The 23,891-nt window shown below is 42.9% G+C and overlaps 1 protein-coding gene across 1 annotated transcript; it reads right to left on the bottom strand.

Annotated features, from left to right (window-relative positions):
* Positions 1-2,674: 2,674 nt before the first annotated feature.
* On the bottom strand, positions 2,675-19,186 carry fam219b (family with sequence similarity 219 member B). Its single transcript, XM_084337457.1, has 6 exons — positions 18,678-19,186; positions 18,133-18,244; positions 11,455-11,548; positions 11,264-11,341; positions 10,378-10,429; positions 2,675-5,402 (listed from the first exon to the last, which is right to left on the bottom strand). The coding sequence occupies exons 1-6, from the start codon at positions 18,753-18,755 to the stop codon at positions 5,253-5,255; spliced, it is 564 nt and encodes a 187-aa protein (XP_084193583.1). The 5' UTR covers positions 18,756-19,186; the 3' UTR covers positions 2,675-5,252.
* Positions 19,187-23,891: the final 4,705 nt, after the last annotated feature.

Genomic DNA, 23,891 nt, shown 5'->3' with positions numbered 1-23,891 from the left:
TCTAAGCCATCCTAGGTTGTCAAAGTGGGCAGGGGTGAGGTGGGTTCTAGGAGTCAGGTCAAGTAGTAGTCTGACTAGCTTGTTTTGAGATGTTTGTAATTTGTTTTTTAGTGCCTTTGAGGTGCTTTGGTACCATGAGGTGCAAGCATAGTCGTAGTACCCTTGAATGAGTGCTCCTGCCACTGGCAGGCTGCCAGTCTTCAGGGTATTCTTGTTTACCAGAGAGGAGATCCGGTACAAGAATCGCGTTCGTTGGTTGACTTTTTTTATTACATTGGATGCCATTTTGTCACAGGAAAGATTAGCCTCTAGGATGGAACCCAGGTAGGTAATTTCATCTTTCCTTGTGATAATATTGTCACCCACTGTAACTGAGAAGCCGTCGGTCTTGCTGAGTTTGTTATTTGAACCGAAGAGAATGGACTCTGTTTTGCCCATGTGTAATACATATACATAGTCCTTCCTGTCACTATAAGCGAAGGCTGTGAGGGCTGTGTGTGTTTGGGTCACTAACAAATAATAGGGACTCTAAGTTCATATAAATAACCACTAAACTGCTAAGCAGACATTCATTTAAGAAGGGGAAAAGTAAACAAAAACCAACCTTGACAGCTGGAAGCCTCAAAAGAGTATTAAAGAAAATAAATCAAGTCGAAAAAAACACTCAATAAAGAGGAATTATAGAAAAACTGAAATAAGCCATAAAGGCACCTCCTAATAACAGAGTTTATACAAATAACTTAAATAACAATAAACCTCCATAGAGGAGTTTATGTGTAGTAGTGGACTAATGACAGTTCAAAAGGAAACAAAAGAAAACTGCAGTGAAAAGAAACACACTACAAGAAAAGGCTCAGCTACTTGAAAATAAAGTGCTAAATAAGCAAGTATAGCCTAAAACCAGAATGGCTACAAAGAAAGGCTAAATGCTGAACAGGGCAGAGAACAGCACTACACTTTAATATAGGAAAGCCTGAAGGATATAGCCAATGCAAAAGGGAATGAGAAAGCAGCTAACCCTGCAAGATTCAAACTTAAATAGACTGCTACCATTAGGCACAGCTGTACTGAATCAGGTGCAACCAAGCCCACACACCCATGCCCTACCAAGGGACAATTAACCACAGAGTCCAGGGATTGACAGCTCCATCACAGGAATAAATCCACAGAATCCGGTAAAAACCATGACGGAAAGAACCGTCAGTGACTTCTTCTTGTCCAGTACTTACTATGGAAGTCAATAGAGAAATCGGACAGGAAAATGTCACTGATATATATTGCAACTAACTGCTCAACTTATAATGTTGGGAAAGTGATGATTATTCAGGGGCCGGACAAAATAACACTCAGAAGTCAACTACATATCCCATACTGTTTTTGAGTATTCTGAAGGAGAGTCCAGTGTATGCCCCTAACATCCAACATTTATGATGAATTGAAAATGGGGGACCCTGATGTAAACAAGACGAAAGTCTTTCTCTGGTCTGCATCCCCTTAACAATTGTATGTATTGAGCTGTACTGTACTGTACCCATTCTGCAATCTGTTAATAAACTTTTCAATCAATCAAATCCCATTATGTCTCAATTAAATGTAGAGGAGCATTTGCCTCTGCTTCGTTAGCAGGCAAGACTATCTGGCATAATCTTCGTGGACTTTTACTTTTAAATCAACATTTCTTTTTAAATGTTACACTTAGTACTGTACACTTACTGTATATCTCTGTATATTTTATATTTTAGAATGTAACAGAATGCATATCCCAGACCGTATTTTATTATTTATTCTTATTGGTGACTTTGTTTCTGACTACCTAAATGTTTACTGTTTACTGTGAGTGATCTATAGTGCTGAATTTCCCTCAGGATAAATAAAGTATTTCTATTCTATTCTATTGATAAAATCATTTCACAAATGATCATTTAAGGGTTGCACACTTCAGGTTCTCCTGTTACACAATTTAAAACCTTGATCTCCAACCTTTGTCAAAGTTGTATTTGTTTGAATTGATTTAATTTAATCCTTACTTTTTGCCTTGCCTTGTCTTATTGTTATGATTTTATATGCCTTTTTTGTGCTTATTTCTGTATGTACTCTCGACGTGACTGTAAATTAGGGAAACATCACTTGCCTTTCAAGTTTAAATAACGGTTTGAAATGGAAATGAAAATATTATGGAAAATGTATGGATTTAGCAGTCTGAAATGTTATTTAGGCACTGGGGGAAAGTTACATACAGTATGTGCTCCTTGTCATTTGGCCATGGTTTGAAGCTGTTCATAATTATAGCCCTTGGTGATGTCACAAGGGGGATACATGCAATTCAATTAGGTTTATTAAATGAGCAGGGACACTGCTTACCTATGTACTTCTCAGTTTGTAAATGTGTTCTACTCTTGGATGTGGGATATCCATGCAAAGGAAATTATTTCAGTAATTGCAAATGTGGTGCCTGCTTCAATACAAGTGAAGAAAGAGGTGCTAGAAAATCATTTAAATTAAGACTAGTTTAGTTTCTTTAATAAATCATTTAAATAATATTTGGACTAGTCTCTTGAATAAATCATTTCAATTAGATTTGGACTAGTTTCTTTGCACAAGAAAATGTAATGTTCACAATATTCCATATTCAAGGAAATTGTCTAAAAGATACAAAATATGTCCCTTTTTATGTTAGGGTAAAGTGTATTTTATTGAATACAGTAAAACAATATATGGTATCAAATAGAAAAAAACATGTTTTCTACATCAAAATATTTCAAGTTCTTGCCTTTAGCACTCAGTAACACTTGGTATATTCTCACAACAATGTTGGGTAAAAAAAAAGCTGATTGTCCCACTGGTTGCATAGTACAGGGAAGTGAAGTGTAGCCAACTCGTTACTGACCACTGGTGTCGAGTGATATATATTATATATATATATCTATATGTATATATATATACATACATACACAAGCACTGCCGACACATCCCTCCACTAATCTGCACTGGTAAAGACAGCCACTTGCCATCACAAACACACACAAGGTGAGAAAGCTATACAAATCATCCAGGTCTCTCTTCTTCCTAAACTAAAGCAAAACATTCTTCATTGCACCGCTTTTTAAAACCAAAAAAACTAGCATGATTTACAGTGTGTAGAGAAAGTGTAGAGAAAGAGAGCAGAAGACAAGATGTGCCAGCTTGGTACAATATGATCCTATTATAAGCTCCCCTTCATTAAGGAATATTTCGCCTCAAAGGTACATGCCTAAGTAAATGGAAGATTGCTCCACTTCTTCTGCAAGGTCAATTTGCATGTTCTTGGTATCTAGGAACATCTAGGGACCTGGGGGTATGTATTTCCAGTGTCAGAAATATTCTAAAATATTCAGAAATATGTCTGTTACTAGGCTGAGTAAATTGTAATTGTTATTTTTGCATCTTTGATGGTGATGTTAAATCTGCGCGGTACGAGAAAATGCTCACTGAGCTCATTCACCACCTTATTGAGATCATGTACAAAAATCTAAGCAAATGAATAAAGGGAAGATGATTAAACAGAAGGATTTGTAGATACAGTAATTAATAGATTAGATAATCTATTTTAATTATAAATTCATATTTGACCTTGAACTTGACCTTATTATGGCCAAATCATACATCTATGGATAGGGAAAATGCTCCTCTTTCCAATGGCAGGGTTGAATCTGGATTTAGTCATTTCCTTGCGGTTTTACGATAATTAGCATTTTCCGATAAATTCGTATTTCCAATAAATCGTATAAAACATGTAAAAATGAAAATATACACGTTCACTACTGTTTTTGATAGGGTTATGGTCTTTACTCTTGGCTACAAAAAAAAATATTTAAAAACATTAACCTCTTAACATCCAAGGGCCCACATGTGGACAATTCTTTGCCGACCTCTAGTGGCTCGGGTGTGCATTTCTTTTAATACAACATATAGATATAATTAAAGCCCTATTTGTTGCCTGTCGATTGCCCTTTCAGGTGACAAAATCCGTTCAGCGGTTCTCGAGTTACATGCCGATATGTGAGGCGTGCCCCAAAGTATGCAAAAGTACACATTACCACCCCCGACTCCCGGGGCTCTAGCTCCGTCAATCATTTGGCGATCTCGAAAATATTTGCACAGGGTTGTAGCCAATGAGTGTGGCTTTCCAATGATACCCCATGATATGATAATTGTGGATCTAATACGGTCTCTATTGATCGATTTATGATAAAGAAAAGCAGGGTCACCCTATAGGGGGACCTTAAGGCTTAACAGGTTAAGGGACATCATACATGCCTCCCTGTGAGTGTGAGGCTGTCAGTGTAGGTGGTGGATGACGAGCTTGTCATCCTAGTGTAGGCGGTGCTCATCCTTAATGACATATTGGACCTGTGCGGTAATGACTGAGGATTCATCCAATGCCTCAACACACAAATTGAACAAAGACAGGACGTATCAGAGGCTACGAGAAGTGATGTTTTTGGGAGAAAAAATCGGGACACTGTATAGAATCCATACATAACATCAAGTAAACATTGTAATATCAAAAGCCGAGGGGCTGAGTCGGATATCACATTCCAGTAACTTAATAAATGAAGAAAAAACAAATAGGGATTTTTAAAAGATAGATACAACAGAAAAGAGTCAAGATAAGATACTACACAGAAAAGAGGCAGATACGATAGATACGACAACGGTCAGGGAATGTTCTCGTCGTGGTCTCAGTTAAAAAGCTTACTTTATCACAGAGACAAAAAGGTGAAAGCAGTTTCACCAAAGTGCTTAGATGCTCAAAAACACATAGTAGGCATAATAGGCATATATTGCGTATCCCTTTACAACAGAACGGGCTCAGGGCTATTGGTTAGACTGGCTAAGACGTCAATCGTCTCTCCTGCAGGTAATTGACTGCATCTCAGAATATATGAATAAGCCTGCCACTCCATTCAGTGTGGTCACAGGGGTTAAAAGTTTCATGTAGTTCTATAAAAAGAAGAAAATGTCAACCTTTGGGGGTGACAGTGGCTAAGGCTTGGGCTGACATCAATCCATGCTTTGATGAGTGCTGGGTCATTTGGGTGCACATAGCCCTACATAAACAGAGGCTTAGCTTTAGAGCATTAAGGGGTCCGTGCTCGGGCGGTGGTTGGGGGGGTGCTCGGAGGCCTCGTCCGTGGGCAGCTGAGGCCAGGGTAACCAGCGTTGGGCCGAGCGTTAGTGTCCAGGTCACGGCAGTAACAGTAACCCCCCTTTCACTGTGTGAAGCAGGACGGGCCCTCTGCACAGCAACACAACGAGGAGCCCATGGCTTTGGGAGGAATGAGGTCCAAGTCCTCATCGTCAGGGATCTCGTCCAGCCGGTAGCCGTCCTCTAGCAGCTGTCTGCTTAAGTCAGGATGGACCTGGGAAGGCAGCATTGTGGTTGTAAAGGCATGATGGGAATTGTCAAGTTGTACGCTAGTAATGTGAGAAAACCGGTAGGGGACGGACCGGGAAAGCAAACAGCGAGTGACACATTTGAGCTTGTTGAACGACACTCTGCTCTGGTGACCACATCTGCTCATTTGCATACAGCATTTTCTGATCTCACTAAATACTGCATCACAAAACTGGTGGTGAAAAAGTATTAAATACGTCAAGTTACGTTTTATGTTGTTGTTTCTTTTCATTCGTTTTATTTTGGAAGTGGACACATCAATGCCAAGAAATGCTTCAAGCTGAAACAATGTTTTCTATTGCAAAATATCATGCAGCTGCCACAGTGAAGTAGAGGATAAGGCGGTGGAGACAAGTGGAATGAATGTCACTTCTGCAGTCTATATCAGGGGTTCCCAAAGTCGGGGTCGCGACCCACAGGAGGTGATTTAATCCCCCAAAAAAATATATATATTTTTGGGTCGCGGCCTGAAAAGTTTGGGAACCCCTGGTTTATATGATGACCATCAACTGGATTATTTTGCATACTATACCCATATAGTTTAACATTATATGAACAACAATTGCCTTGTCTGTATTTATGTATTACAAGTATGGTTTTGTTGACTCTGTTTGCAATACCATTGCAAGTAAATGGAGAGTGAGGGGAAAAAAGGTTATATCATGGCCAGTTAGCTATACAACCAAAGGTATACCAAAAGTTCAATATAGACTTTGCGTTCTAGAAAAGCACTATATAAATCAAATGTATTATTATTTATAACATTTATTGATATTTACAGCATATACATACATATATATATTAGGGCTGACCCTGATTAGTCGAATAGTCGACTAATCGATCGAAAGGAGCCGTAGTCGACTGCCAACCTCTTAGTCGAATGCAAAAAAAAATATTATAATTATTTTTTATTTTTTATTGTATCATTCTTTCCAAAAGAAAAGAGGCCTAGAAGCGTGGCTAACCCTAATGGCACGCATACCAGAGGCTAACTGCCTAAGAAAACAGGCACTGAAAGAGGATTTCACCCATCTAATGAACACACTAGACTAGACAAATATCAAGATGTATCCATCAGTGGACCAATTGCATGCTTTTGCATAGAACAAGAAGCCTTCCGTCGACTCCTTCAGACATTAAGCACCTCACAGCCCAAATGGAATGATAAAAAAAAAAATACTTTTTCATATTTTTCTTTTTTTCCATAGTCGACTATCGGCTCATTTTCACGACTACAAGTCAACTATACAAATCCTTAATCGGGGACAGCCCTAATATATATACACATACACTCAGTAGTACTAATTTGTATATAGTTTAACCACCTGTACATTGTATATTATTTTTGTTATTATACATTTAATAATCTAATCTAATTATGATGATGATTTTGATTTGAAATCTTAATTTCCAACATGTAAATAAATACAAACAATATCAAATCAAAACAAATCATTGATCAAGAAATTAAATGGAAACAAAATAAAATAAATAAATGCAAAACATAACTCAATTTACATGTTCGAAAAGAAGTAAGAAGTATACACTTATTTAATCCTATCCCTTTTCCACTACTCAAGAGTGTACTAATTTAAAACCTTACAAAACCAATATATATCTATGCAAAACAAAAAAACAAAAACTATATATTATGTAAAACATGAAAGAAATTAAATAAAAATGTAAACACCCGTGAATGTCAAATCCTGTCCTCATCCCTGTACCTTGTGAACATCATTTCCTTATAATTCAGTTTGAATTGTCTCATATTTGGACATATTTGGACCACATTCAGACTGTTTTCTTCATTCTCCAATCACAAGTGTCGCTTCCCAACGTTTGTCCATGAGAAGGGAAGCAACAGTTGGAGGATCAAGGAAAGAGGGTGGGGCTTGAGATAGGTCAATTATAAACACTGATCACAAAACAAAACACTTTGACTGTGCTCACACTTAACCCTTTCAGTGCCACGGACAACATAAATCGTTTTATTAGCCCCCCCACTGAGAGCCCACGACGACAAATATCGTTTTATTAGCGATCTGAAATCATATTTCATCAACCGAGTCTCCCGTTGGTACAGCAGCCCCTACAGGAGCTCAGAATGGAAAAAAGCGGCCCCTATCGTCTATCCCTGTGTAACTGCAGGTCAGTCGCTTAGACTGACCTGGGATCTGTAGATATGTAGAGGCGGAGCCAGCTGGCCCCTTGTGCTGGCAAGAAGTCTGATCAACATGGAAGTCATCGCGGGACGGGAATCAGCCTGGAATATATATTCACAGCAGCCAATAATCAATCAATAAGCGTGATCGATATTTGGAATGGCGATCAGGAATTGGAATAATCTTTTTGGAGAACATCTGATCTGAGGTAAGGAATCTATTTGACCAGTCTTGGGGTAATCAGAGTTGTATTCGCTGAGATCTCAGCGTTTGCCCTATGTGTGATGTGTCTGTGTGTGCGCGATCGCTGATGAGGAAATAAGATAATCGATTTTTCAGCTCGCGTCTATAGCGTACGTACATACGTACACATACTATCGATAATCTAGCGTTTATTTGAAAACGATTCATAAATAGGCCGAAAAATTACAACGTTTTTGTGTATTCTAGAATATTCCAGTAAATGTCTTTTATCATGGAATCTTTATATTTTCCTTGAAAATGAGGGCTTTTCAAAATGCTATAAAACTAAAATGAACAGATAAAAAAACAATCCGCTTCGACAATGTTGACTGCAAACGAGTCATTGATAAAGCGACGGGCAGATTAGACACATAGCCATAATTTAAAACATAGATTAGGCGTTTTTAACGCTAACATTGAAGTGGATGGTGGCATTCAACGGGTAAATCAAGGTTAAGCAAGGGCTCTGAAAGTGTTAACAATAGTTTGAACAAAATCGAATTATCTTTATGTATTTAACTAGTATGTAATCGGAATCCTCTATTGTAACCCCACCCCCCATCTAAGCAGCCCTGTTCCTTTTCATAATAGCAAGTAATCCCAAAACAATAATGTCATCGGCTTGTATTGTTGTAGTTAAATGCACATTTTGGGAGACAATTTGTTACATTTAGCACGATTACATTAATCTGGGAGACTGGAAAACAGATTGTTGACAGATGGGCTAACTGCCCTCCCGGCAGTGTGTCAAAGTGTCCTTGAGCAAGACCCTTAACCCCTAACTGCTCCCAACGAGCAGGGCCCTGTTCCTCGTACCTGGCTAACTGAGTTAGCCGGATAGTTTTCAGGATAACTTGTATAAGCCAGACATTTCGGTTCCCCGAAGCGCGATTGTCTAAATCACTATGGCAACAGATCAGAAAGTTTGAACATGCTCCAGCGCAGAGTTTAGTTCAGTTAGCTGGATAAACTGGCCATGGCCTCGCAAAAAAAAATTCCCACAGATCCCATTATACCATTCCGAATGATGTTTTTGTGCTTCGTTTTTCTAGAGGGGGCTTTTGAAATGTAAAATAATATACCTAAAATGCTGATAATAAATCATATTCAGCCTATGGATTTACTTTGTCCTAAATAATGCACGTCATATACGATGGCCGCGAGTCGTGACACACACTATGTGGTTATTTTAATAACGGAGCATTGCAAATGTGAATCGCGCAGGGATATTTTTAATGAATGAAACCTATATCGGGCGTTTGGCACTGATTCGTTTCATATTCTCCGCTGTGGATGTATTTGCTTAACGGAGCGCCTGGATTATGTTTCATTCAAGCTTAAATTGAAGCGTCTTTATGTGTGGATTGTGGATGTGAATTACGAGAATCTGAATCTGTGGATTGTTGAATTGTATCACTGTCACTCACACGTTATTGTGATATTGTAACTGGGATTAAAATGTCTGAGGAGATGCGCTGTTTGACTGATTTGATGACATGGACGTGACTTGAGAAAAGTTGAATGAGCAAGCCTTTGACGTTTTGATGAATGAATTTGAGAAAATGCATTTATCTGTTCAAGCACTGTTATCTGATGATGAACAAGAGGGTGATGAACATGACTGGTGTCACTGGTATAAACCAAAGGTTAATCCATTCAATGCATGTATGGATGATGTCCGAAACTGATTACAACCTGATTAATAGTGAAACTGTATAGCCTCCAAGCCTCTCTGACACGTTATTTCGGGGTCGTGCCTTGAAACTTTGGGAACCATGTATTTATATAGTACATGATACCTAAGCTCATACAGTACAGATATCCTCATAAGTATCTATTAATTCGTATCAATTAATACTCTTTGGGCTTGTTTTTATCTACTTATTCTGAAAGAGTTGAACTAATTATTTTCGCTAGCAAGATCTCATTCGATTATTCATTCCATTAAGCCTACATTTAAAGAAATATAATCTGATTGATTGGGGTAATGAGGGACTTAAAATTAGCCTATAGATATGCATTTAACTTGTCGGCGAGGCTATTGAGCCGTACTGTATTGTACCCATTCTGCAATCTGTTATAAAGTTTTCAATCAATCAATCAATCAATCAATGCGTTCGAAAAATTAGGATTTCTGAGATCGACACATGCTGTCTTTTCAGGTGAGGCAGCCGCGCGCATTATCCTGAGTATCAAGTCTAGTTCGAATTAACGAGAGTGAATGCGCCTTCGAGGAACAGGGAAGGCCTGGATTCAAACATCGGGTTTATTGAATCTGGCTAATGGGACTTTTGATCGACTTAGTTGAACCAGGTACGGGGAATAGGGCCCAGGTTGGCACCTTGCATGGTCACCTCCGCCGTCTGTGTATGAATGTGTGAGTGAATGGGTGGATGTGAGGCATAAGTTGTGAAGCGCTTTGGATAAAAGACCTACATAAATGCAGTCCATTTACCATCCACATTAAAATGATTATGTTTTTCATTATGCAACATGATTCCAAGCCCATCAGAATGTTCTATGACGCTAACTTACCTCAGCGGAAGAGTATCCTGAGGAACACTGCTCAAAATCGATCTCGTTGTCACTACGGAGCAAATACAACACAACAACAACACATGGTTACAACAGCCACTGTCTTGTCATTTCAAAATGAACATAGGAAATAGAAATAGTGATGCACCAATATTGGTACCAGATATTGGGCCAATACCATGCTAAATATAGATAGGTATAAGAACATGTCCTCAATACTACAATACCATGCTAAACGGATATTAGAACTCTCTAATTGAGAAAGATTTATTATACTATCTAAATTCATTTGTGTCCAATGACCCCAAAATACGCTTTACTACTGTAGTGTTCAGTCAAAGTAATGGACTGAATCGGTGCATTGCATCTGCCAATGGTTCAGCTTTAAAGTCCCCATGAAATAGCTAGCAGAATACTATTTGATTCCACATATTTATCTGTTTCCTGTAAAAACATTTGGTTGGCATACAGTAGCCAATAGTGCTGACGGTCAACCCATTAGCTAGTAAGCTAATGTTAGCAACATAGGTTAGCAACGTTACGCAACATTAGTAACATTAACTAGCAAGCTAACATTGAACATTTGTTAAGAGGCTGATTGCTAGCTTAGTTACAATGTGCTGTAAATGTCATTCTAGAAAGCATTTAATTGGACGCAAAATTAGAAAAGCCCCTGTGTGCAGGATGACTCAACATTTTAAAAATAATTTTCCAGGAAATTACAAACTCTAAAATACCATCTATTTTGATTCCATGGGGCCTCTAAGGCTTGACATTGAGTGGTACAAGTGCATCCATAACAGTAATCAACATGGATCACTTGGCAAAATAGTGAAGAGTTTACTTTACAATGTAATGGAGTCCTTTGTAAGAAGCATGGTGTTACCTGTCTGACTCCAAAGCAACCAGAGTATCTTCAGCATGCTGGCTCAGAGACGCATAGCCCTTGTTAAATTTCACTGGTCTAAAAATGGAAACAAGAAGAACTTGAAATCACGCAGATATCTAATCCATATATATCTAAATCCATCATGTGATCTGCCCAATCTGGATTTCAAGGATGCTTCCCTGCCTCACCTCTTGACTCCTTGTCTGGGCTGATTCATGACCGGACCACCAGATACAAGGCCTTTCTTTTTCAGCGCTTTCCGGGCCATCTCCCTGTGCTTCTCTAAAAAGAAAAGTGTGGAAAACAAAGCAGAACTAGTTAAAACAACAATTATGGCTGCATTCAAGTGACTACTGTGTTATATGAAGCAACGACACATGTCTGTTTATAACACATAACCTATGAGACAAGAGAGCACTTACATAGTTTAACACACTTAACAGTTTGAACAAAATCGAATTCTCTTTATGCATGTAACTAGTATGTAATCGGAATCCTCTATTGTAACCCCACCCCCCATCCTCTCAGCAACCATGTTACATTTCATCTTTTGGTTCGCGGTCTGCTCCCTATAATGGGATGTCCCTGTCACCTAAAAGTGACCTTGAAAGAATTCCGCTACTTGCACCTTTACTTGCCCGGCCACGCCCCTTCCGCCCATATGCATATAAGCGAGGGGCGTGACCGTACTCCACCTTCCCAATTCTTTCACTTCAGGAAGTCTTTCGCTATACGCACACGGCATGCAAGTGGCTTTTAGCTTAGTTATTCTCTGTGGTTGCTGTTTTTCGGATCCCCCGAGGATGGCATCACCAACAATTTCCGTCACAACCTCCTCTATGCGCCGCGGGGGTTCCCTAGTCCCACGTTCGTGGTGAGAGGGCGAGCCTCGGTGGCGCTCAGAGCTGGGTGCGTACCGTCCAGAGACCGTTGAGAGCCCCTCTTCAGTGAGAAGGCCCTCCGGCCCCCCGCCGCCGCTTGCTCCCGTCATTCGGTGAGCAGCTGTGGCTGGTGGTCGGGGCGGTTCCACCAGAACTCCCTTCTCCCAGCCTCCGCCGTTCGTGAGAGGTGGCTCCGGCGTCGACATCGAACGGACCCCCGACAAGAACGGGCGCGGTCTCTCTGATGGCAGACGAGTGCAGCACAAGCTCTCCGCCTGCTTGCTCCCGCCGTTGCTCCCGGTGGTGAAGCAGGCAGGACGGGTGGTCGGTAGTAGGGGTGGGGGAAAAAATTGATACGTAGTAGTATCGCGATACTTTGCGTGGCGATACTGTATCGATACAGGGACACCAATTATAGATATTTAATTATTCATAAAAAAATATATATATATATATATTTTATTTTTTGTATAAGGAAGTTGCATTGTTCATTTCAATACCTGTAATAGTACAGTAGTCCACACACACACACATGCATTCAGTTAAGTTGGAATATGACTGTAATACAAACAGTTGTTTGTCAGGTACATGCAACACAGATTACAGTGTTTACATCTGTCTGCTTGATAAAATACCATGTTCTGCAATAAAAATGATTTAAGTGAGATGAACAGACTGAACTTTATTTTATTAGATAAAACATGTTGACAGTTTTACTTTGCAATTGAAAAAAGGTAATAAATAAAATTTGATCAAAAAAATTATAATAATAATAATAATAATTTTCGCAATACTCAGCGTTTTAGTATTGCGATACTATCGTATCGTGAGGTCTCTGGCGATTCCCACCCCTAGTCGGTAGTAGGAGGAAGAGTACGTGCGGGCCGCGGGGTTCAAGTCCCCCGGTCTCTGTGGAAATGCTGGTGCCGGAGTGGGCCCTATGTCCCCTACCAGCACATCACAGATGTTGCATGGAGGGGAGGGGGGTTTCATCTCCGGTGCCTCGCTGACGAGGTCAGTGCTCAATTAAAAAGAGCTCCGACACCAAAATGCGAGTGACGCGAGATGTAAGCATGGAGAGAGATGCTGCGGTGGAGTGCAGTGGAGCTCAACCCGAGGGGAAAGCACCATGCCCGGCAGGCTGTATCCCCCCTCCCCTTCTTCCTTCATCTCTCTCTCCCTCTGTTTTCTCTCTCTGGTACACCAAACCCCCATATTCCCCCTAAAACAACTATGTTTCCTTCGATAAAAATACCCTCTTAAGAGGGGCAGGTTTTTATTGAAGCAGCGTGTAAACGTTTCACTGAGCGTGTTGTGTATACCTCGACGTAGAGAGTATGAGTGTTACGGGGCAAATTCTTGCTTGTGAATAGGAGCCGCTAGTGCTCGTGTGGCCAAGTCTTAGATGAAACTTGGACCTAGGGCTCGCGGCTAGCACGCTGTTGTTTTTTCCTAAGCGATGGCACGCGCATATGCGATATGCTCGCGTGTTGGTTCGCTTGGGGAAGGGCAACACACGGCTGGAAGCCACCCGCCATTTTCACCTCGTGTGTCTCTTCACTTTACGTGAGGTTGGGTGGGTGGGGGGATATAAACCGTTTTATGGATGCGTTATATCGATTTGGTGAAAGTTCTGACTAGGCGCGTGACGGGAAGGTAGCGCAAAACGAGTAGGACGGGCGAGGGGCTACACTAGCTGCCCCTCTTCCCCATTACATAAAAAGCTCTTTCTCCTGCCTTTGTCATCTTACCCCTTGTTCTTCCCCCCTCCTCGAAATACTACGTTAAATAAAAAGGTCCCTCTAAAGGAGTGACAAGTTTTTGTTTGTAACAAGCATGTGTTGATTGTAGGGCTGTCTTAAATACTTCGAAGCTTCGTTCGATGGCACTAGCTTCGAACATTAAAAAAATAATCGAAGTTTAAAAAAAAAAAAAAAAAATGTCTAAAAAAGAAATTTACTTCGATTTGTGTGTGTGTGTGTGCGTGAACTACCCATCCCAGTTAGGACAGCCGAATCCCGTCCAATCTTTCGCCGTCGACTAAAGACTCACTTCTTCAACCATTATCTGAAATGATAAAAAAAAATAAAAAATCTAACCGTGACTAACCTTACTGTCATGCACTTGTCCTAATAAACTAACCTACACTGTAACACGCAACACTTTGATGAACATTGTTACTCAGCTGATAGAGTTGTACCCTTCTTGCTGTCTTGTCGTACAGAACTTGTAAGTCGCTTTGGATAAAAGCGTCAGCTAAATGACTAAATGTAAGTGTGTGTGTGTGTGTGTGTGTGTAGGTGTGTAGGTGTAGGTGTGTGTGTGTGTGTGTGTGTGTGCGTGCGTGCGCGCGCGCGCGCCTTGTAGAATTCGACACATAAGAAAGAAAGATACTGGGATGAATAAACAAAATAGGAAATAAAATGTAGAAATGCATGCAATACATAAATAAATATGAATCTCCATATATGAAATAGAACATTTAGATAAGGTGCTACTGAGATGTTTTGGTGAGTTCTTTGTTTTTTTGTGGAAGTAGCCCTTCTTAAAAATGCATGAACATTCACTGATAATTGGTCTGTAGTGGAGTCTACAAGGTCTACATTGCCGGACCATGTAGAATCCGGACCTTGTAGACTGACATAATTCTGTGCATAGTTTAGTCTACACAGGCCATATTTCAAATAATCAAAATCTTACTTCATTCATCTTAAACATTCTTGATTTGGGGGATTGGTAGTTCCCATGAAATCTGAAGTTGTTCAAACGACAACAGCGATCCACCTTGAATTAAATCACACAGCCGAGTGAAACCTTGTTGGATGCGTCACAGTCACGAAAGGGGGTACTTAATTAATTAATCCAACCCACTTTATTTATAGAGCATATTTAAAAACAACAAAGTTTACAAAAGTGCTGTACAAGTCCCACAACATAGATATAAAAAAAAAAAAAAAAAAAATCGAAGCTTCGAATTAAAATCGAAGCTCGGCCCCGAAGCTTCGATTGCCAAAAAAGGCTTCGAAGGTCAGCCCTAGTTGATTGACTGTGTATTTTGGGGTAGCCCTCGTATGAAATAAGTAATGAGGGCCCGTTGTTTGTCTGTTGTAACAGCTAAAGTTGACGGTGGTGTTCTCTTGTGTGTGGGGGAGTTGTGAGGTTCATGTGCGAACACGCCTTTTTAAAAACAGGCATAATCTGAATTCACAATTGGCGTTGCTATCATGTTAGCTTGCAATGTACATAGCACATAGCCAAGGGCTCTGCCCCTCTCTTTCACTCAGTCTGTGTGCTTTTTCACGTGATAAGTGAAAGACATGGCTGACGAAAAGTCTTTCGCCTATGAAACAGAGACTTTCGGGTCTGCGGGTGAACGTGCCTTTTGAACAGGCCCACGGTTGGTAGCTAGCTGCTATGTTGTTTGTTCATGGTGAAAAGGAGCACACGGTTGTGGGTGTCTTTCATTGTAAACACAGCTTGCTGCTAATGGCGCCGCTCAGTGATTTCACCTCATATTTTCGTATTTTACGCGAGGGTGGGCGGGTAAACCCTTTCCCTTTCTCCTTGGGTATGTTTCCCCCCCCCCCCTACTTTTTCTCCCCATTTTAAAATGTTTCTCCCGTCCCCAATTTCGTATTGTCCAATTCTACCCTCCCCTGTCTCGAACGTTGTTAGGCCATGCCTCCCACAAGCCGGCTGCAATGTGGACGACGCCTTGCATCACGTGTCCCCTCCGGTACTCGAGGAGGCAGCCGTCGCATCTTTTCACCTGCACAGCGCGATCTCTCAGCGGTGAGGGTCTGCGTGGGAGGGACACGCCGCCCTCGTCACTTCCTGATTCTACTGCGCAGGCACACCAACCGACCTGTAGGAGTCGCTGTCCACAACGTCCGATCCCCACCCACCAGCTTCCCACCCCCTAATACTGCCAATTGTATTAGTATGAACGACCAGCCAAGCTGGTAACAACGCCGAGAGCTGGGCTCGAACCCAGCATGTCCTGCGTTGGTGGCGAGCGCCTTGCCCACTGCGCCACCTAGCCGCCCCTCCTTGGGTATGTTTATATCCTCAGTGGGATTCTGACGATGAAGGGGGAGGACGTAGCTCAAAACGAGCGTGCCTCTTCACTCGGGGACCTCTCGTGAGCGTTAGCGTCATCACACAAATTATCAAACAAAGATGAATGTCCCTATTGGGATTAATACCGTAGTCGTGCAATAACTTGCTTTTCACCAAACTTCACTTAAAACAAATAAAAGGTGCCTCTTGATCATCAAACAAGAATGAATTTCCCTATTGGGATTAATAAAGTGCAAATCTTTTTTTTTTATCTACTTTTTCTCCCCATTTTCTATTTTTCTCCCATCCCAATTTTGTATTATCCAATTCTACCCTCCCCTGTCTCGAACGTTGTTAGACCATGCCTCCCACTGGTCGGCTGCAATGTGGACCAAGCCTTGCATCACGTGTCCCCTCCGGTACACGAGGAGGCAGCTGTCGCATCTTTTCACCTGTACAGCGCGATGTCTCAGTGGCGAGGAGTAACGCGTGGGAGGCTCATGCTGCCCCCGTTGCTTCCTGATTCTGCTGTACAGGCGCACCAACCGACCTGTAGAAGTCCACAACGTCCGATCCCCACCCCCTAATACTGCCAATTGTATTAGTATGAACGACCAGCCAAGCCGGAAGCAACGCCGAGAGCTGGGCTCGAACCCAGCATATCCTGCGTTAGTGGCGAGCGCCTAGCCTACTGCGCCACTTAGCCGCCCTAATAAAGTGCAAATCTAACTTTCACCAAACATCACTTTTTGTAAAATAAAAGGTGACTCAAAAAAATTAAAATAAATAAAATCGTCCTAAATCATTCATTCGAATTAATCGATAATATCGATTAATCGCCCAGCCCTAGTTTAACATGATTTGTGGAGCTCCCTCTGGTGTTGTGTTATTCACTGACCTTTGGGAAGTATTTTGTTGTACATGGGTACCTTAGTCGTGTAGTGTATCTTGTAGACCAGGCCCATTGCAAGTTGCTGTACTCTGTCATCTACTGACACTAAGCCATCCTAGGTTGTCAAAGTGGGTAGGGGTGAGGTGGGTTCTAGTAGTAAGGTCAAGTAGTAGTCTGACCAGTTTGTTTTGTGATGTTTGTAATTTTGTTTTTAGAGCCTTTGAGGTGCTTTGGTACCATGAGGTGCAAGCATAGTCATAGTACCCTTGAATGAGTGCTCCTGCCAGAGTCTTCAGGGTATTCTTGTTTACCAGAGAGGAGATCCGGTACAAGAATCTAGTTCGTTGGTTGACTTTTTTTTATTACATTGGATGCCATTTTGTCACAGGAAAGATTTGCCTCTAGGATGGAACCTAGGTATGTAATTTCATCTTTCCTTGTGCCAATATTGTCACCCACTGTAACAGAGAAGCCATCGGTCTTGCTGAGTTTGTTATTTGAACCGAAGAGAATGGACTCTGTTTTACCCATGTGTAATGATAGTTTGTTATCAGCGAGCCAGGTGCAGATTCTGCCTAGTTCAGAGCTGAGGGTTTTTTCAACCTGTAATAACAAGTTTGTTCTTGTCAGAGACCAGCAGGGCTGAGTCGTCCGCTAACAGGAACAAGTTGCAGTCACAAGCTGACGACATGTCATTTGGATAAATTAGGAACAGTAGCGGTCCTAGTATGCTTCCTTGTTCCTTTTCATAATCGCAAGTAATCCCAAAACAATAATGTCACCGGCTTGTATTGTTGTAGTTAAAATGCACATTTTGGGGGACAATTTGTTACATTTAGCACGATTACATTATTCTGGGAGACTTTAAACTAAGAAGAAAATCCTGGAAAACACAGCAGAACTAGTTAAAACAACAATTATGGCTATATTCAAATGATGACTACTGTGTTATATGAAGCAATGACAAGTGTCTGTTTAGAACACTGGCAGTTATGACTTATGACACATAACCTATGAGACAAGAGAGCACTTACGTAGTTTGAGGTGAATTGCTGGAGCTTTGGACATGATGTAAGGTCCTCGCTTTTCAACAGGCCTGGTGGCAACGTCAGCAGCAGTCTTCGGTCTTATGCTGCTACTAGGAGCCTGAAGTTGTGGAAATTAGGGAAGATTGAAGAGCAGTCCATCTCTCTCGACCTGCTAACCATATTCATACACACGTTCAAATGGTATCCACAAGAGGGCTAATGCTAACTGAATACGCCTACTGAGCATAATGTCATTCCAAATAATTAAAGATAGCCATTAGCGTTAGCTAACGCGACGTTGCACAAAATGGGCTCTCGATAATATCAAATTTAGGATTAGAAACAATCTTAATTTAGCTAAGGATATCTAATGCTAAACGTTAACTAGTTTGGTTTATAAAAAAAAACACTTAAAACATAGCATAATCTAGAAATAATGAGTGTTATGCTCGTATTTAGAGCTGTCAAAATCAAGTTCTCTAACATCAGCTAACGTTAGTGTTGACAAACTATGTTAGCTAGCCTTGTGTAGCATTATTATTATAACTTACCGACGAAACTTGGGAATCTGGCAATGCATCTAGGAGGGTGTCCTTCTCTTGCTCCTCTATAATAATGTCCTTCATCATGTTGGTGTAGATTGTCACACTTTACTCAACAACATGTTGAATACCTGTTGTCTCTTTTTTTACAGGAGGCACTGACTTAAACCTGACTGGACATGTTAGCTAGCTAGCTACCCATGGCTACTGTCTGCGTCTTCCCCCCACGCCCTGACGTTAGTTAGTTAAGTTGGCCAATCATCAACGCCAGATATCGTCATCACCTAAATGTTGTTATAACATAACCATAACCCACGTGGAGACATTATGCATAATAACCCACCCTAACCTAAAATAGACATGATGTTGTGTTGCTGTTGTTGTGATCATAGATCTATTGTTGTGATAGTCAACTTCCGAAGTTTTCGACCGCATCGCTATCAAAATTACTTCCGCTTCCTTCTTCTTCTTCTTCTTCTTCTTCTTCTTCTTCTTCTTCTTCTTCTTCTTCTTCTTCTTCTTCTTCTTCTTCTTCTTCTTCTTCTTCTTCTTCTTCTTCTTCTTCTTCTTCTTCTTGTAAGTTTCCGGAGGACTACGCGTCTAGGCGTATTGCCGCCCTCCACAGGACAGAGGGAGCACTATAGATTTCCAGCCCTATATTCTATTATACAGCCCCGCAGCAAGCAGGAACTGCACAACAGCACTAGCTCTCTCTTGGTGGTTCTCACCCAGGCCTAGAAATGAAGGCAAAGAGAAAGAATTAACTCCCTGAGAAGAAAGAACTCTAAAGAAGGAATTTCGCTGTTCTCTGTACTTAATACAATCCCTCAGGACATGCTGCACTGACTCCACCCCCCCACATTCACATAACCCAGAAGGATGTTTCCCTACTGTACACAACGTCTGATTAAGCCCACAGTGCCCCAACCGTAATCTACAGATTACAACTGAGTCTCTTCTAGCCCCCCCAAAAGGGGCCCCCATCCTCCTGACAGAGGGCTGGATAGAATAAAAGTGCCTCCCCTTGGTCTCCGAGTCCCACCTACACTGCCACTCCCTCAAAACCCCCTCCCTAATTTTCTCCCTCAGCTCGGCCCCCCCTAACTGTACAGACAGATCCGGGGCCATTCTACCTAATGAGCCTTTGGCTAAGCCATCCACTATTTCATTCTCTACCACTCCTGAGTGCCCTGGGACCCAGCAGAACTTTACCTCACAGCCAACCTTCTCCAGCCTAAACAATACCATCAAAATCTCCTGAATCAGGTCAGGCCGAGCCTTTGACTTGCCCTCTCTCAAGGCCACCAAAGCCGCCGCTGAGTCAGGTGCGTTGAGTGACGTCAGCCAGGCGGCGATGATCCATTGCGAAGACCTCCAAGGGCCTCTCGAGGTCCTCAAGTGGAATGTTGGCCCGGGTGGCAAACCCAACGTCCATGAAACTCCCCTCAGCACCAGAGTCCATGAGTGCACCCACCGTCGCCCGCTGGTCCGCCCAGGCTAGGGTGACGTCCGCCAGACGGTTGGGTGGTGCACGGGTGGGGGAACAGGAAAGACGGCTCACCAGGATCTCCCGGGGTCTTGGCGAGCCTGGTCCTCTTGGCCGGGCACGGCAATTGGAGACACGGTGTCCACCCCGGCCACAGTAGAGGCAACGGCCGGAGAAGAGCCTGGACTCCCGTTCGGCCGGGCTAAGGCGGTTGCGTCCCAGCTGCATGGGTTCCTCCTCGGTCACGGCTCGGGAGGGAACAAACCCACCAGTCACGGAGGGGGCAGGGCGGTCAGCACTGTAGAGGCGGCCGCCGGGAAAGGGAGCCCCTGAGCGGCGGTCGATGGCACAGTCGTAAGGCCGGCGAGGCGGAAAGACCTGAGCCCTGGACTCCCTGAAAACCCCCTCGGGGTCGTGGTACTCGGGGGGTACGTCTGGGGTACAGAAAACCTCCTCGAGGTCGTGGTCCTCGGGGGGTACGTCTGGGGTACAGAAAACCTCCTCGAGGTCGTGGTCCTCGGGGGGTACGTCTGGGGTACTGAAATCCGCCTCGAGGTCGTGGTCCTCGAGGGGTGCGTCTGGGGGTCCCCGTCGGGTTCTCTCACGTCCTCTCTCCTGGAGGCGTCCGTCGATGCGGATGGCGAGGCTGAACAGGTCCTCGAGGGAATCAGGTTCCTCCCGGGTCGCGAGCTGGTCCCTGACTGCGTCACCGAGCCCACTCATGAAGGTTAGGCGAAGTGCTGGGTCGTTCCATCCACTCTCCACCGCCGCCAGTCGAAACTCCAGGACGTAGTCAGTTACCCTGCCGCTCCCCTGTCGGAAGGTCCCCAACCGGGCTCCAGGGTCCAGACCTCGGGCTGGATGGTGGAACACTCTGCGGAGCTCCGCCACGAAGTCTGGATAGGAAAAAACAAAATCTGCCTCCATTGCCCAGGAGGAAGTGACCCACTGGGCAGCATGGCCTGAAAGCAAGTTCGTCATATAGGCCACTTGGGACCCTCTAGCAGTAAAACGGCTTGGTTGATGACGGAAAACCAACTCACATTGCATGATGAATGTGGCACACTCCTCGGGATTGCCGTCGAACAGCCGTGGGACGGAGAGACGGGGTTCCCGAGGTGCGGGATCTGCTGGGACTGCGGGGAATGCTCCTGAAGGAAGTGAGGGAATTAAAGCGTTAACGGTGTTGCTCAGCGTGTGAAGCTGAACGAGAATACCCGACTGTTGTCCTGCCAGAGCGGCCAGGGACCCTTGAATAAGCAGGACCTGCTCTCGGAGTCCCTGTACAGCAGCTGCAGCCGCATCCAGCTGTAGGCTGTGTTCCTTGGCTGACTCTAACTGGACTGCCGCTGCTGTGCTGACTCTCTTGCGGGCGCAGACCGCGCAGGCCAGTACGAACCCCTTGACGTCGTTCCTCATGGTGGGCCACCAGAATCGACGAGCCAGGAAGGAGAACGTGCGATGAACGCCCGGGTGGCAGGCGAACCGGCTGGTATGGCCCCACTGGAGGACCCGGGACCGGACTGAGTTGGGGACAAAGAGATGATTAACCGGTACATTGCCTGGAGCGCGATGGAAGCGTAGGGCACGCCTTACCACCCCCTCGATGCCCAAGGTGACTACTCTCTCTGTGTCGGCTGGGGTCGTCATATTGGTTGGATCGTAATGTTATGGTTTGACACCGACCCCAAACGCACGACACAAGAGAGTAGGAATTCAGAGTTGCCAAAAACAAGGGCTTGTTTATTGAGACTAATTAATGAGCACAGAATAGTCAAGTCAAACAAGACAGGTACACAAGCAAGGGGGAAAATGTTCTGCTGCTCTGCAGCTTCTCCTGTGGTGGTAGTAGGGGGTAGCAGATGCTGACGTCTGAGCCGCTCTGCAGACCTCTCTCGGCAGAATCTCCGAAGTGTTGCGGGACCGAGAGAGAGAGAGAGGGAGCGAGTCAACAAGGGTGCAGGTGGAACGAGCAGGAGAACAGGAGAGGTAACTTGTACCCAAATACAAAAGTTATCCAAGTGAACTAATCTTCGTGTAAATACACACAGTAAGCAAAGTTCCAAAACACAATCCCAAGTGAATCTCTTCGTGTAAATACACACAGTGAGCACTGTTCCAAAACACAATCCCAAGTAAATATCTTCGGTACAAAAAATAGACACTGAGAGTGAAGTCCAAAAAACAATCCAATGTGAATAATATCTTCGGTGTGAAACAACACACAGTGGGAGATGTAAAGTCCCAAAATATTATCCCAGTGAGAACAACAAAAAGGCGAACGCTGGGTGAGTGACTGTCTGATAAAAAAGGTGGTAATCTTCAGTGTTATAGAAACACACGAAAACGGAATTTGATCAAGACAGTCAGTAAAAAACTCACCCAGACGTAGTGCGTAATGGTGCTGGAACAGCAGCGGAGCGAGCGCGTCGCCACGGGGAAAAGGTGTCCAAGAGGAAGGCTTCTTGGAATATCCTGGAGGTAAAGCACAGAGCGCAAACAGCAGCAGCAGCAGGAACGGAGAATGCAAACAGAGAAATATCAAAACGATCCAACAAACTTGAGTGGGGAAACGGGGTATAAATAATACGGGATTGATTGATTGACAAGCAGTGACAGCTGGGGAATGTGATTGAAAAGCGTGTGGACGGGAGAGAACCAATCAACGACGTCTCTGGGAAGAAGCGTGTGAATAGGGGAATGAAATGATTAACAGAAAACTTAAAGGGACAGAGCGAGTGGGAGAGCAGCGGACCAATCATCACAGTACTTCAAGAAGCCTGTGGTGGGGAAAGAGCCAAACCTTACAGGGTGGTCATTTTATTTATTTTGAATGAAAATGAATAAGGGAAAAACATATTAGGCTTGTGGTCATTTTAATGTCAGATCAAATCGAAGGAGAACCTCATATTTTTCAAGGTTGCAAACTTTTTCCTCCCCCCTTGTAAGTCGCTTTGGATAAAAGCGTCAGCTAAATGACTAAATGTAAATGTCAATGTACGTATCCCTTACCTACTCTTACTAGTTACAGTTCATTCAAGCGGGCTACAAACCTATACTGTATTGATCACACTAACTACCCCCATTCAGTCCTAATTGTTCCCTGCTGTACATATTTATAGGGTACTTCAGTCTCTCAGTTATATTTGCCTTACAATAAATATAGTTACAATATGGAATACCAACAATACTTCAGTCTGTGTGTGTGTGTCCAGTCATTGGAATAACAAAGGAACAACAGACTATAAACTGGGCCTTTGTTCCAGGTGTGAATTGGTCTAGTGACATTGATCACATTGCATCCTGGGAGAGAGTGTAGTTCTCTTATCATTTAGCTGAATTCACCTTTCAGACCCTCCTGCTGCGACTTGGTAAGGATTTTACCAGAATGTTTCATAAGACATTGATTAAAAACGGCTCGAATTTTACAATTGATGGCTTATTTTGAAGGTATGAACCTGTAGTTTCATATTATGTAAAACAAAAAATTGTGAAAATTCTTAGGGAGGCAGAGCTCAATAGCTCAGACTCTGGAGGAAGATGTATACCTACATAATTTTAGTATGATCCAAATAAATTGTTAGTCCAATAGATGGCGGTAATACACGAATTGTGAATGCCAACCGCTGTTCAACCTCACAGAAGAAGAAGAAGAAGAAGAAGAAGAAAACGAAGAAGAAGAAGAAGAAGAAGAAGAAGAAGAAGAAGAAGAAGAAGAAGAAGAAGAAGAAGAAGAA

The sequence above is a fragment of the Notolepis coatsorum genome (assembly GCF_963971535.1).
Source record: "Notolepis coatsorum genome assembly, chromosome: 20".
NCBI classification, from domain to species: domain Eukaryota; kingdom Metazoa; phylum Chordata; class Actinopteri; order Aulopiformes; family Paralepididae; genus Notolepis; species Notolepis coatsorum.
This window is presented reverse-complemented; position numbering and strand designations above follow the sequence as displayed.

Coding starts and splice junctions, on each gene's coding strand:
- fam219b (XM_084337457.1), bottom strand. CDS start 18,755: ATGATGAAGGACATTATTATAGAGGAGCAAGAGAAGGACACCCTCCTA. Junction 18,245..18,677: donor CAGATTCCCAAGTTTCGTCG/GTAAGTTATAAT, acceptor CCACAACTTCAG/GCTCCTAGTAGCAGCATAAG. Junction 5,403..10,377: donor CAGGATACTCTTCCGCTGAG/GTAAGTTAGCGT, acceptor CTGCCTTCCCAG/GTCCATCCTGACTTAAGCAG.